Consider the following 13,162-nt stretch of genomic DNA (forward strand, 5'->3'; position numbering starts at 1 on the left):
GTGCACCTTTGCAGCGGCAGGCTCGGGCCTTGCGCCCGCTAAGGGCCCACCCTTCCCGCTTGTGAAATGGGTGGAAACAGCTGGACTGGCCTCCCCCGGGGAGAGGTGGTTCTGGGAAAGGAGACCACGCCCTTGGCTGTGGTGGGGGCGGAGAGAAAGGTGGCATGTTTCTGGCTTGTTCCCTCTGCCAGCCTTGCCCAAATCCCCACGGCCGCCATAATCCACCCTGTCTAATGGAGCCCAAGCCGGCTCAGGCCCCTGTACCGGGAGCCTGCTAATCCCCGTGGCTGGGAGCAAGCCACCTGTCTCCAGCTCGCCCTCGCTCTCTCAGCCAGAGCCAAATCTGGGGCCTCAGAGCGGGGTGAAGGCCCTAACTTGGCCCCCAAGGATGAGAAAGTGAGGCACAGCTCCAGAGCCAGGGGAAGCTGTGGACATCGCCAGGACAACTCCTTAGGGTTCCAGCCTCCCCTGCAAGAGGCGGGGGTGGGAGCTGCAGGGGACCGGGCCCTGTCCCCTCCCTCCATCAAGGCAGTGTGGGCTGGTGGTTTCACACCATTCTGGGTGTAAACCCTGGTGCTGACACATGCAAACTGTGTGTCCCTGTGTGTCGTCTCACTCCTTGAGGCTCCATTTCGCCGTCTGCGGGGCGGTTGTACAACTAATGTTTAAAGGTCTGCTCGCTCCTGCTTCCCTGGTTCCTTCCTGCCCAGCTCGCCCTCCCGCCTCGCACTTAGGTCCGCCGTGTTCACAGCCTCTGCTCCCGCCCCTCCACCCACGCGTCCACCTGGGGTTTTGCGAGAAGGTCGGGGAGTACCTTGGGCCGCTCGCGTCAAGAGGGCCGGTGGCCAGGAAAGAGAGGGCCGGTGGCCAGGAAAGAGAGGGCCAGACAGAAGAAGGGTAAGGGGCAGAGAGAGGGAGGGAGGGAGAGGCAGCGGTAGGAAGACAAGACGGCTACGAGAAGAGGAGGGACAGGATAGAGAGAGAACAGGCACGAGACCTAGAGATGGAGTAAGACAGAGATCGATCAGAGAGGGTCTGGGTGGCTACAGACAGGGCATCAGGAAGAGAGGGAGGGGAAGGAGGCGAGCAGAACCGCGCCGCTGCCCTCGTGCTCAGGAGGGGTCTCCGCCCTCGGGGCGGCCTCTCATCCCTCCCCAGAATCCTTAAATCCCCTCTGGCTCAGGGCCGTCGGCATCTGTCACAGTCTCGTCCTGGACCAACGGCGGCTGCACAGGTGACTGCGGCTCCGGAGGGCGCCTGGGTGTGCGCCGGGCGGCACCGGAGGAAGAGGGCCCGGGGCTGGCGGGGCAGGGCCGGGGTGGAGACGGGGCCCCCGCGCCTCGTTCCCGCGCTCGGAGCGTGCCAGCGAGCGCTCGCAGCCCTCTGCCGCCCTCCCGCAGCCCGCGAGCCATGGCGCGGCCCCGGCGTGCCCGCGAGCCGCTGCTGCTGGCGCTGCTGCCGCCGCTGGCGTGGCTGGCGCAGGCGGGGCTGGCGCGCGCCGCGGGCTCCGTGCGCCTGGCCGGCGGCCTCACGCTGGGCGGCCTGTTCCCGGTGCACGCGCGCGGCGCGGCGGGCCGGGCGTGCGGGCCGCTGAAGAAGGAGCAGGGCGTGCACCGGCTCGAGGCCATGCTGTACGCGCTGGACCGCGTCAACGCCGACCCCGCGCTGCTGCCCGGCGTGCGCCTGGGCGCGCGGCTGCTGGACACCTGCTCGCGGGACACGTACGCGCTGGAGCAGGCGCTGAGCTTCGTGCAGGCGCTGATCCGCGGCCGCGGCGACGGCGACGAAGTGGGCGTGCGCTGCCCCGGGGGCGTCCCCCCTCTGCGCGCCGCGCCCCCCGAGCGCGTCGTGGCCGTCGTGGGCGCCTCGGCCAGCTCCGTCTCCATCATGGTCGCCAACGTGCTGCGCTTGTTTGCGGTGAGGGCCGCGGGGCAGCTTCGCTTTCCGGCGTGTCCCTCCCGCCCTCGCCCTTGGGGTGGCCGATGTCTTCTTCTTTTGCCCGTTTCTGGAAGGGGCCCTGCTTTCATACTCTGATTCACACAACGCCGGGCCTGACGGAGGCCGGGATCAGATCGCCCCCGCCGCCTCCCTGGCCCCTCATCTGCCCTCCCGCCCGCAGGGCCAGCCCCTGGGTGCGAGTCCGGGGCTGACAAGGGCGCCTGGGGCCAGGTTGGCTAGAGGAGGCAGCCTGGACTGCGGCCCCCATCTGCCCGCCTGCTCGGGTGTCCTTGTCCTGGGCACGCCCTGTACAACCCTGGGGGTGCTCCTGCCCCCTGGGCTTGAACGCGGGGAGGGGGGGGGCTGCCCCGAGCTGCTGTGGGGGAGGGAGGTGGATAGGTCTGAAAGTTCTAGTACTTCTCTCCTCCTTGTTGAACATTTAAATTCGTTTTTAAAATGTCTGCCTGAAACCTCCCTTGAGGGGCCTCTGAAAGGGGCCAGTGGGCTTCGCTTCCTTGAGTGCGCGTCCCCGGTGCCATGCCCTGGCGCGGCGTCTGCGCTGTGCGCTTCTCCAGGGGGCGGTCCTCGGTGCGGGCAGCGTGTTCCCTGCAGTCCCAGGGGCAGTGACTGGGGAATCAGGGATGAGGGCCTTGGCTATCACAGTCTGGGGTTCTCTGTCGTGGTCGTTCACGGGGGGCTGTGGGGCAGTGTTGCTGGAGTTCTGTGGAACAGGGAGTCTGTGACGGGAGAAAGCCTTTGCTTCCATCCGCCTGGAGGAGGGCTTTCCTGTTCCCTGGTTTCTCCCGTTCTCCCAAGAGCAGCTTCAGACCCCTCTGTCACCTGCATACCCTGAAGTCCCCACCCCGTTTCCTCTGGATGGCAGTGTTGGTGTGGCACACACAGACACACCTTCAGTTTGGCGACCAGAAAGGCTGTGTGGCTGCCCTGTGGCCTTTCCCTGCCTGCGTCTGTCCCCTCCCTGCCTGGAGCTCTAGTTTCTCTCTCCTCTAGGTTGAGTGCAGAGATTGCAAACCCCGGGGCCCTCAGGAGCCGGTGGGGACTGCGCCGAGGGAAGCAGGACCCCCAGAGTCCAGCGCCCAAGGCTGAGGCTGTGCTGCAACTCTCTATTTTCAGACACGGGCTACGAGTTCAAAGATTAAAAAAAAAAAATTAAAACACTACACACAAGACACAACCCCGGCCAGCTGTGGCTCTCTGGGGGCCGTTTTGCAATTCCTGGTCTAAAGAAACCGGGAGTTCATTTCCCAGCCACAGCCCTGTGATCTCAGGCATTTTAAATTAACTTCCCTAAGGAGGTTCCGCCTGCGGGGGAGGGTCGCCCTGAAGAGGAACTGGAGCGTGAGGAGGGTCAGGGACCCACAGCGTCCTGCAGTGAACTGGGCCCCGGGCCTTTCTCTGCTCTCTTCTCCGCTCCCCTCTTTCTTGGTCTTTATTCTCATTTCTCGCTCTCTTCCCTTCTCCCTCCTTGCCTCTGTCTTTCTCTCACCCTGTCATGCTCACCGTCATCCTTTCCATACTGCCCGCACACCCCACACTTGCTTTCTGGCCTGCTTCTCACAGCCCTAGCCTAGGCCGGCCCCTCCGGCCTTCACACCCGCTCGCTGGCGCCACCAGGGCTCTGCCCCCAGCACCTCCTCCGCTGTTCTCAGCCCGCTGCCGCAGCTCCGCTCCTTCCCACTTGCCCCTGTCCCCGCCAGTGCCATAATCTCTGCTGTAATCGCTCCTAATACACACAGAAAACCCAGTTTCCAACAAGCCCTTCTGTTAGGCCAGACACCCACTCCAGCTCCCCGTCTGCTCTGATCCTCCCAGGGCCGCCCCCCCTCCGCCAGCCACCCCTTGGTGTGAATTAGGAAGATGTGCTTTCCTCTGGGCTCACGAGGACGCCCCTTTACGCCCCTTTCCCCAGCCAGACGCACGTGGATTGGCTGCAAGCCCCTTGCTGGGGTGCCGTTGCTCAGGACACAGCTTGCACCACTGTCAATGCTGGTCCTGCCCTCTCCCCTCTCATACTCACAAAATTCCCGACCCACGCACACATGCAGACCTTTTCCGGCCTCTCCCTGCTGTTGGCTGCCCCAGCTGGTGCCCAGGTCCCCACCCCGAACCTTTCATGCCCCATCTTCGTCCCAGGTCTGGCCCCAGCTCCCTACCCCAAACCTTCTGTGTCCCATCCATGTCCTGGGTCCCCATTGCCCTCTCTCCCTGGAGTGGCTGACCCTCCATCCACAACCCGGGTGTCCTTCCTGCCTGCAGATACCCCAGATCAGCTACGCCTCCACAGCCCCAGAGCTCAGCGACTCCACACGCTACGACTTCTTCTCTCGGGTGGTGCCGCCAGACTCATACCAGGCCCAGGCCATGGTAGACATCGTGCGGGCACTGGGATGGAACTACGTGTCCACGCTGGCCTCAGAGGGCAACTATGGCGAGAGTGGGGTTGAGGCGTTTGTGCAAATCTCCCGTGAGGCTGGTGAGCTGGGGACTGGGGGCTCTAGGACATCAAGGAGCCTACAGAGGTGGGGGCCAGAGGCTGTCAGTGGGGCCGAAGCCAAGAGATGGGGGCGTGGGTCCATGGTGGGCCTCAGGGCCGTGGTGGGCCTGGATGGTGTTCTACGTGGGCGGATGTCCCTCTCCTTTGGAGGACTCAGCGCCTGCCTTGTGGCCTGGCAGGGGGACCCAGGTTAGATTTCACCCCTCCGGACCCCTCAGCTGTGCCACACAGTCGTGTGCAGTGGTGGCCAGGTGGGACAGGAGCTGACCTTGGCATCCCGACACCCAGGGGGGGTGTGTATTGCCCAGTCCATCAAGATTCCCAGGGAGCCGAAGCCGGGAGAGTTCAACAAGGTCATCAGGAGACTCACGGAGACACCCAACGCCCGGGGCATCATCATCTTTGCCAACGAGGACGACATCAGGTGGGACGGTGGCACATTCAATCACGTGTTCTTTGGAGGCTCTCCCTGAGGGGCCTGCCCCAGCCAGGCCCACCCTCCCTTTCCGCTTCCCTCCTCCCCACCACTTTCCTGCCACCCTGGGTCTGGTGCCCCAGCGATGAGCAGGCCTGGTCTGGGTAGGGACGCTCCAAGCGTAGCCCTGGAAACTGCGGTCTTTGCAGTTCACAGCGGGGAGAGACCCGGAGCGGATCTGAGTGTGTAAAGGAGCCGGGGAGGGGGGGTGGGGGGAAGGCGCCCCAGGGGCAGTATAGAGGCCACTGAGGGGCCAGAGCTGCCGGTCAGGTGTGGCGCTGGGGAGGAGCGAGGGGCAGAGCAGCCTTCTGACCGCCTGGGATTTGCCCTAAGGAGCCCCCGTGAGGGCCAGTGTGGAGCAGGTTACTGTGGGCAGAGCAGTGGGCAGGCCTGGGGTGGAGGGAAACCCAGGGAGAGCGCCTTAAACCCCTGCTGTCCTTGTCACTGAGGAAGGAGGATCAGGCGAGTGGTGCAGAGCGGGGCAGGCAGGGGGCTCCCAGGGCTGAGCTGGAGGAAGACCCCAGGCCTTCACTCACCCCAGCCTGGCCCCTGCCAGGCGCGTCCTGGAGGCAGCACGCCAGGCCAACTTGACAGGACACTTCCTGTGGGTCGGCTCAGACAGCTGGGGAGCCAAGACCTCACCCATCCTGAGCCTGGAGGACGTGGCCGCGGGAGCCATCACCATCCTGCCCAAGAGGGCCTCCATCGATGGTGAGTGCTCATCTTCCGCACCTGTGTACTTGGTACCGTGACCCAGGCCCCTTCTGGGGTTCCTAGATCTGTGGACACAGCCTTGCAGATGGTATTTGAATGAGGTGGTAGATGAGGAAAGGCACATTCACTGTACAGGATGAAGGATTCTTAGTTTTTGGTTTTTAATTTAGTGCTGATATTTCTGGTCCTACCAAAGGCTCTCTAATGTGAGGGTGAGGGTGGGAGGAAGAGAAAGCAAGGATGTGGGACACACTGTCCTGCTGATCAGTGATGAGTCTCCCCTCCCAATCCCGTCCATGAAGGTCTGGATGACTCCCGCGGGGACACTCTACAGTAGCATTGCTCATTTCCCCTAGGGCTGAGCTGAAGATGCCTTGGTGACATGTTTCGGGGTTATTTAATGAAGCCCAGACCCTTGTAAAGGCTGACCCCTGATTCCCAGGGACTTCCAGGCTTTTGGGGGTATATACTGTCACACCGTTTCTTTCAATTAGAGTGCATTAAGTTGCAAGTGACAAACTGGACTGAGAGTGGTTTTAGCAATACTGGCATTTCATCACAAGAGGTCTGAAAGGAGGTGACTTCAGGTGTGAGACAGTCAGGGATGTTCTGAAAGCCCTGGGCTCTGTCCATTCTTCTGTTCCACATTCTCTGTGGTTGCTTCATGTCTCTGTGCTGTGGCCTCTTATTCACAAGATGGCTGCTGAAGCTCCACACATTACATCTTCACAGCAACATCCTAACCAGCAAAGAAGAAACAGGGATAAAAGTCTTTAAGTGGTGAGGCTCTGAGTTTGCATCGGGATGCAAATTCTACCCTGGAGCCCCCAGCTGGCTTTGAATTCACCAGCCAGAACTTGGTCATATGGCCACTCCTAGCTGCAAAGGAGAACCATGGCTGGCTCAGATGGTCACCACCCTCTGTCCTTCCCTCCCTCTTAGGATTTGACCAGTACTTCATGACGCGTTCCCTGGAGAACAACCGCAGGAACATTTGGTTTGCCGAGTTCTGGGAAGAGAATTTTAACTGCAAGCTGACCGGCTCAGGTGCCCCGTCAGATGGTTCCACCCGCAAGTGCACAGGTGAGAGCTGCCCAGGGCGGTGAGGGAGAAGGCGGGAGCCCAGGCTGGGCGCATAGGGGCCAGGCGCACTTCCTCTGGGCATCCCTAGGGCAGGCGAGGAACGCATCGGCCGGGACTCTACCTACGAGCAGGAGGGCAAGGTGCAGTTTGTGATCGATGCTGTGTACGCCATTGCTCACGCCCTCCACAGCATGCACCAGGCCCTCTGCCCCGGCCACACGGGCCTGTGCCCAGCGATGGAGCCCACTGATGGGCGGATGCTGCTGCAGTACATTCGAGCCGTGCGCTTCAATGGTGAGTGGATGTCTGTGCACCTACGGCAGCGAGGGGAAGTCGGTGGGTGGGTTTCTCTGTGGGGCCTGGGATGGCTCAGGATGGAAGGGGTGGGAGAGGCAGAATGGTCTAGCAGGGGCATCTGAGGCCGACTGCTGGAGACTTGAGCCAACTTCTGGTCCTCACTTTTTAACACTCCTCCCTCCCTGGGCTTGAGCATCCTGTCCCGAACTGCAGATTTCAAATGTTGGGGAACTTCTCTGTAATCCCTTCTGCCTGGAACCGTGTGTGGGTCCCACACAACTCTCCTGTCCCCTGCACAGCACTGAGGGGCATCGGGACTCTGGGTGGGGGTGGGGCACAGTTAAGACGGCACCGGGGGCCTACCTGGGGACACACTGCCCACTCTGTCATGCACTAGGCACAAGGCATGAGTCTGACATGTCCCCAGGTGCCAGTGCAGGGCCTGGGTCAAAATCGTGTCCTCTGAAGAGACCCAAAGAGACTCAAGCTCTGCCCATGGTTTGTGGGAGAGATACGCTTTTGTTCAACTAATATCCTTCATAAAATTAAAATCTCTGTTCTTCCACAAAATATTTATTGACCATTTTCTCTCTGCCATGCTCCCTGCTAATTAATTCAACTGGATACTACTCCAGACCAGCTCCCTAAGCTGGCAGAACAAGCTGCTAAGAGAATAAAGCTGACTGTTCAGACCGGTGCCCATTTCATGCCGTCACGCAGGCCTCGGTCCAGGTCTGAACCCATCCCCTGGCCTGGATGGTGAAACTTTCTTTTTTCTTTTTTAATTGTGGTAAAACACACATGAGCATAACATTTACCATCATAACCACTTGGGATGTACAGTTCGGTGGGATTCAGTGATAATGGGCGACCATCACCACCGCCCATCTCTGGGGCTCTATGCATCTTGCAAAACCACAACTCCACACCGGCGACCACCGCCCCTCCCCCGGCCCTGCACCCACCATCTACTTTCTGTCCCTGAGTGTGACAGCTCTAGGTACCTCCTGTGAGTGGGATCAGTGTTTGTTCTTTTGTGACTGGTTTATTTCACTTAGTGCGACGTTCTCAGGTTCATCCATGTTGTAGCGAGTGACAGGATTTCCTTCTTTTAAGAGTGAATGATGCTCCACCGCACGTATGTGTTTCTCTGCTCACCGGCCGGTGGGCACTGGGGCTGCTCTCATCTGTGGCCAAGGCGCACAGGGCTGCCCTGTTCAAATGTCTCTGTGAGACCGTGCTTCCAGTTCTTCCGGGTGTGTACCCAGGAGGGGACTGCTGAACCACATGGTGGCCCTGTGCTTGGTTTTCTGAGGAACTGCCCCGCTGTCCATAGCAGCTGCACCTTCTGCATTCCCACCGGCCGTACGCGAGGGCTCCGGTCTCCCCACGCGCCGCCAGCGCCTGTTACTTGGCTTTGGTAGGAGCCGTCCCGGTGCGTGCGCAGCGGTGACTCGCTGTGGCTTGGGCTTGCGGCTCCCTGACGCGCGGCGTCCCCCCCGCCTGTTAGGCTTTCCCTGCCTCCTGGCTGGTCCTGGGGCCTCCCCAGGAGGCTGGCTCTGATGGGCCAGAGAACGAGCTGGGGATGACAGGCTCTCCCTCCAGGCAGCGCGGGGACCCCCGTGATGTTCAATGAGAACGGAGATGCACCCGGGCGGTACGACATCTTCCAGTACCAGGCCACCAACGGCAGTGCCAGCAGTGGCGGGTACCAGGCGGTGGGCCAGTGGGCAGAGGCCCTCAGACTGGACGTGAGTGCACAGACTGAGCCCCAGGTGTGGGGGGCGGGCCACGATCCCGGGGGGCAGAGGTCACCAGCTGCGTTTCATGTGTCCCAGGTGGAGGCCCTGCAGTGGTCAGGCGACTCCCAGGAGGTACCCTCGTCTCAGTGCAGCCTGCCCTGCGGGCCGGGGGAGCGGAAGAAGATGGTGAAGGGCGTCCCCTGTTGCTGGCACTGCGAGGCCTGCGACGGGTACCGCTTCCAGGTGGACGAGTTCACCTGCGAGGCCTGCCCTGGGGACATGAGGCCCACGCCCAACCACACCGGCTGCCGCCCCACGCCTGTGGTCCGCCTGACCTGGTCCTCCCCCTGGGCGGCCCCGCCGCTCCTCCTGGCCGTCCTGGGCATCATGGCCACCACCACGGTGGTGGCCACCTTCGTGCGGCACAACAACACCCCCATCGTCCGGGCCTCTGGCCGCGAGCTCAGCTACGTGCTCCTCACCGGCATCTTTCTCATCTACGCCATCACCTTCCTCATGGTGGCAGAGCCCGGGGACGCGGTCTGCGCCGCCCGCAGGCTCTTCCTGGGCCTGGGCACCACCCTCAGCTACTCGGCCCTGCTGACCAAGACCAACCGAATCTACCGCATCTTCGAGCAGGGCAAGCGCTCCGTCACGCCCCCGCCCTTCATCAGCCCCACGTCGCAGCTGGTCATCACCTTCAGCCTCACCTCCCTGCAGGTGGGTCCTTGGGTCCCAGGGGGCCGGGGCGGCCGGGGGTGCCGTTCTCCACTTCAAATCAGAAAAGTGCTATTTCTAGAGTTGCTTTTTTCTACTTTGGCTCCTGTGGTAAAATAAAAAAACAGCCGCAGGCGACAGAACCTCGCCTTCTCCGGTGACGAGAACTCGTTCAGGAGCGGCAGTTGCCCCTTCAGACCACGGAGGAGGACGGGGCAGTGAGGTGGGCGTGAGACCCCGCTGGCTTTCTGGCCGGCAAGGAAGCTATTCTCATAAACCAGACACGCTTGGCCGCAGCTGGCCCACAGGTGGGGAGGACAGAGACCCCCGCCTGTCTTCCTCTGTTTCCGCAAGGACCGGGTGATGGGGTGAGAGGCACAGGGCCCAGTGTTTTCCTGTGGCGCAGAGCACCTACTTCCACTACCCGCCGGCGTGGCGTGGCATGGCGTGGCGTGCATCAGAAAGGGAGCTGCTTGGGGTTTCCCTCAGACAGCAGTATTACTGCCTTGGAGACTCCCAGAGAGCGGGGAGCCTGGGGTTTTCTGTGCCAAGGGCGCTGAGAGACAGATGGCACGGGGAGGGTGACTGAGCGTGACATCGCAGACCAGCCGGATTCTCAGGGCCAGGCGGAGGGTGGCACCCTCCCACCCCAGGAGAGCAGTCCCTGCACCCGGCCCTGCACACGCCGCGTCCAGGCCCTCCCACAGCCTGGGCTCGCGCCACTCTGTCCTCCTCCAGGCGACAGGAGCTGAGCATCCCTGGTCAGGCCCAGCATCTCGTGTGCGTGGTGTGTCCTAGAAAGGGGCCGCCACTCCCCTCCCTAAAACACTCCGTGGCTCGCCACCCACTGGGGCAGGTGCTCAGACCACATTCGCACAACACCGGGGCTCCCCTCCCCAGCGTGCACCCCCGCGCTACACACCCTCCCTTCCAGACGCGACAGAGCCTACGAAAAGGCAAACCTCCAACCTCCCCGGGTATTTTTCTATGATGACCACATCGTGATGATGGGAAATGGCGTCTCACTGTTGCTATAATTTGCCTGCAGTCAATCCCTGTGCACCTGGCCCTGGGGATTGCCTGTCCTGGATCCACTTCCCCGTCCTTTGCTCATCCTCTGTTACGTGGTTGGAGTCCGTCACATGTATGGCACGTGCGGTCCTTGTCAGCCACAGGAGTTGCAGCCCTGCTGGCGGCACGTGTAGGTGCTGCTGCGCATCCTCATCAGTGACTCGCCCTCCCCAGCGAGAGCCTTGTTCCAACAGGAATTTCCATACTGCCTTCTGGACAGTGGGTGGGGTTTTACTCCGTTAGTCCCTAGTTCACGGGTCTGCTTCCTGTGGCAGAGTCACAAAGGTGCTCCTGCTGGGTGGACAGATTATTACAGAGCCTCCCTCCCTGCAGGACCACACAGCCCTGCTCCCAGGGCGCAGCACGGCACTGGCGTGCTGGCCAGACTGGGCCCCGTCTGCTCCTGTGATCGGGCGCTCTTACACAGTGAACAACCTGCATGCATGTATGGGGCAGCCCTCCCAGGGTCTACCTTTGGGCAAGTGTCTTAGTTCCTGCCCCCCGGCTTCCCTTGGCTCAAGGTCTGGTCTCCGTCACTGTGAGGGAACCGAAACTGCATCTCCTGCCTGTCGTAAGCCTGTTTTGACTCTGGTAGTGCTTGGGCCACCCAGCCTCAGCTCACCTTCTTCCTACTCTCCACTGAGCGCCTCCTAGTTTCTCTTGCCTGTCATCTGTGATATATTCACACATACTTCATTTTAGTTAGTTCAACAATTCTCTGGATTTGGAGAAAGAAGGGGGTCCTCAGAAACTGGGTTTGCTGTGTTGCTAGACGTGATCAAACTAGTGTTTTCACACCTACGTGAGGGAGATGATAGTGCCTACCTGGGCGTGGTGAGGAGCATGCATCTCTCTGGGCCTGGCCCTGTTCAGTGGCACCTGCACCAGCTACTCTCCCAAGACAGCACTGTGTCCTTGCCACAGAATACGAAGGTTTCCATTCTGTAGATGGAGAAACAGAAGCCAGAGGGATGATGTGTTTAGGGCCACGATTCCAGAGCTTCCACCTGCAGCCACCATACCTTGAAGGAGCTCAGTAAATGGGGTTGGTGATGGTTAAAATACAGGAAGAGGACACAGAGTTGCCCCTTACCCAACCCGCCCTGATGCTGCCAACAGCCCCCACCCCCGCAACAGCCCCTCTCCGCACCTGCCGGATCACAGGCCTTTGCCCAGGCGGCCCTCCTGCCCTGCCCTCCTCTCTTCATGGTGTCTCCCAGGCCAGAGCATCCCGCTCAGCAGGTTGGGAGGCCCCAGGGGACCCTAACCTGCCAGAGACCTTGGTGGGGGCCCAGGATGGGCTCATCCCTGGAAAGGGCCATGTCTCTGACGCAGCGTTGGCTCCTGCAGGTGGTGGGAGTGATAGCGTGGCTGGGGGCCAAGCCCCCGCACAGCGTCATTGACTACGAAGAGCAGCGCACAGTGGACCCGGAGCAGGCCAGAGGGGTGCTCAAGTGTGACATGTCGGATCTGTCCCTGATCGGCTGCCTGGGTTACAGCCTCCTGCTTATGGTCACGTGCACCGTGTATGCCATCAAAGCCCGTGGCGTGCCCGAGACCTTCAATGAGGCCAAGCCCATTGGCTTCACCATGTACACCACCTGCATCATCTGGCTGGCTTTTGTGCCCATCTTCTTCGGCACTGCCCAGTCAGCCGAAAAGGTAACTGGGGTCTCCAGTAGGTCTTGCTACCTGGGTTGCTTCCTGCCCATCCATTGAAAGGCTCGATTGCTCCAAGAGCCGGGGCCACCCATTTGCATGCTTGGTTATTTGAATGGTTGCTTGCTTGGTTGGTTCATTTGTGTCCTTAAACACTTGTTCACACTTTTGTTCATCGGCGATGCCCCTGCTTGTTCATCCAGTCATTCTCTGTTCATCCACTCTTCCAACCACTCTTCCTGATGTCCACTCTGCTTGCTTTTTTAAATTTGACTTTCTCACATACTTTACACCTGCTAACCCATGGATCCGTCGGTCCTGTGCGGGGTCGTGTGTTTGTGCACACAGCAGGATACTTGTGCAGTCGCCTGTGCCTTTGCTTGTTGGTCCATTTGCTCCTTCATTCAATCTCTGTTCATTCATCATTTGCATGTTTGAAAACAGGCTCATTCTCTCATTAACATGCTGTAGCCCCTTTCAGACACAGGGACCACTTCCCCAGTTGTATCCATGGTGACGATTAGCCCCCCCTCCCTCGGTTACTCGTCACTCACTTTCCTGCCTGCCCACACCAGAGCCACATGGCGCCTGCCAGCTCCTCGTGCCTCCAGGCCTTTGCTCAGGCTGGTGTCCGTTTCTGAGCGCTTGTTCCCATTCGCCACCAGTCTGTGTGGCAAGGGACGTGTGGGGGTGGGAGAGGGAGAGAGCAGGGCTGAGTCCCCCCCCCACCCCCGTCCCCTCTCCACGGCTTAGATCTACATCCAAACAACCACACTGACTGTGTCCTTGAGCCTGAGTGCATCGGTGTCCCTTGGCATGCTCTACGTACCCAAAACCTACGTCATCCTGTTCCATCCGGAGCAGAATGTGCAAAAGCGGAAGCGGAGCCTCAAGACAACCTCCACGGTGGTGGCCCCCGCGAAGGGCGAGGGCGCAGAGGACCCCAAGTAG

At 60.9% G+C, this 13,162-nt stretch overlaps 1 protein-coding gene across 1 annotated transcript; it reads left to right on the forward strand.

Moving 5' to 3' along the window:
• The first annotated feature begins 1,410 nt into the window (after positions 1-1,410).
• On the forward strand, positions 1,411-13,162 carry GRM6 (glutamate metabotropic receptor 6). The gene is made up of 10 exons (XM_045527767.1): positions 1,411-1,917; positions 4,216-4,432; positions 4,742-4,877; positions 5,485-5,639; positions 6,585-6,725; positions 6,819-7,019; positions 8,628-8,773; positions 8,861-9,484; positions 11,903-12,214; positions 12,965-13,162. Exons 1-10 carry the CDS (start codon positions 1,411-1,413, stop codon positions 13,160-13,162), a joined length of 2,637 nt encoding a protein of 878 aa, XP_045383723.1.

This window comes from Lemur catta, chromosome 16 (genome assembly GCF_020740605.2).
Source record: "Lemur catta isolate mLemCat1 chromosome 16, mLemCat1.pri, whole genome shotgun sequence".
NCBI lineage: Eukaryota > Metazoa > Chordata > Mammalia > Primates > Lemuridae > Lemur > Lemur catta.

Bases quoted from the DNA above. Each gene is read 5' to 3' on its own strand.
- GRM6 (XM_045527767.1), top strand. From the start codon at position 1,411: ATGGCGCGGCCCCGGCGTGCCCGCGAGCCGCTGCTGCTGGCGCTGCTG. The intron at 4,878-5,484 runs GTGGGACGGTGG...GGCCCCTGCCAG, and splicing joins GCCAACGAGGACGACATCAG to GCGCGTCCTGGAGGCAGCAC. The intron at 5,640-6,584 runs GTGAGTGCTCAT...CCTCCCTCTTAG, and splicing joins CAAGAGGGCCTCCATCGATG to GATTTGACCAGTACTTCATG.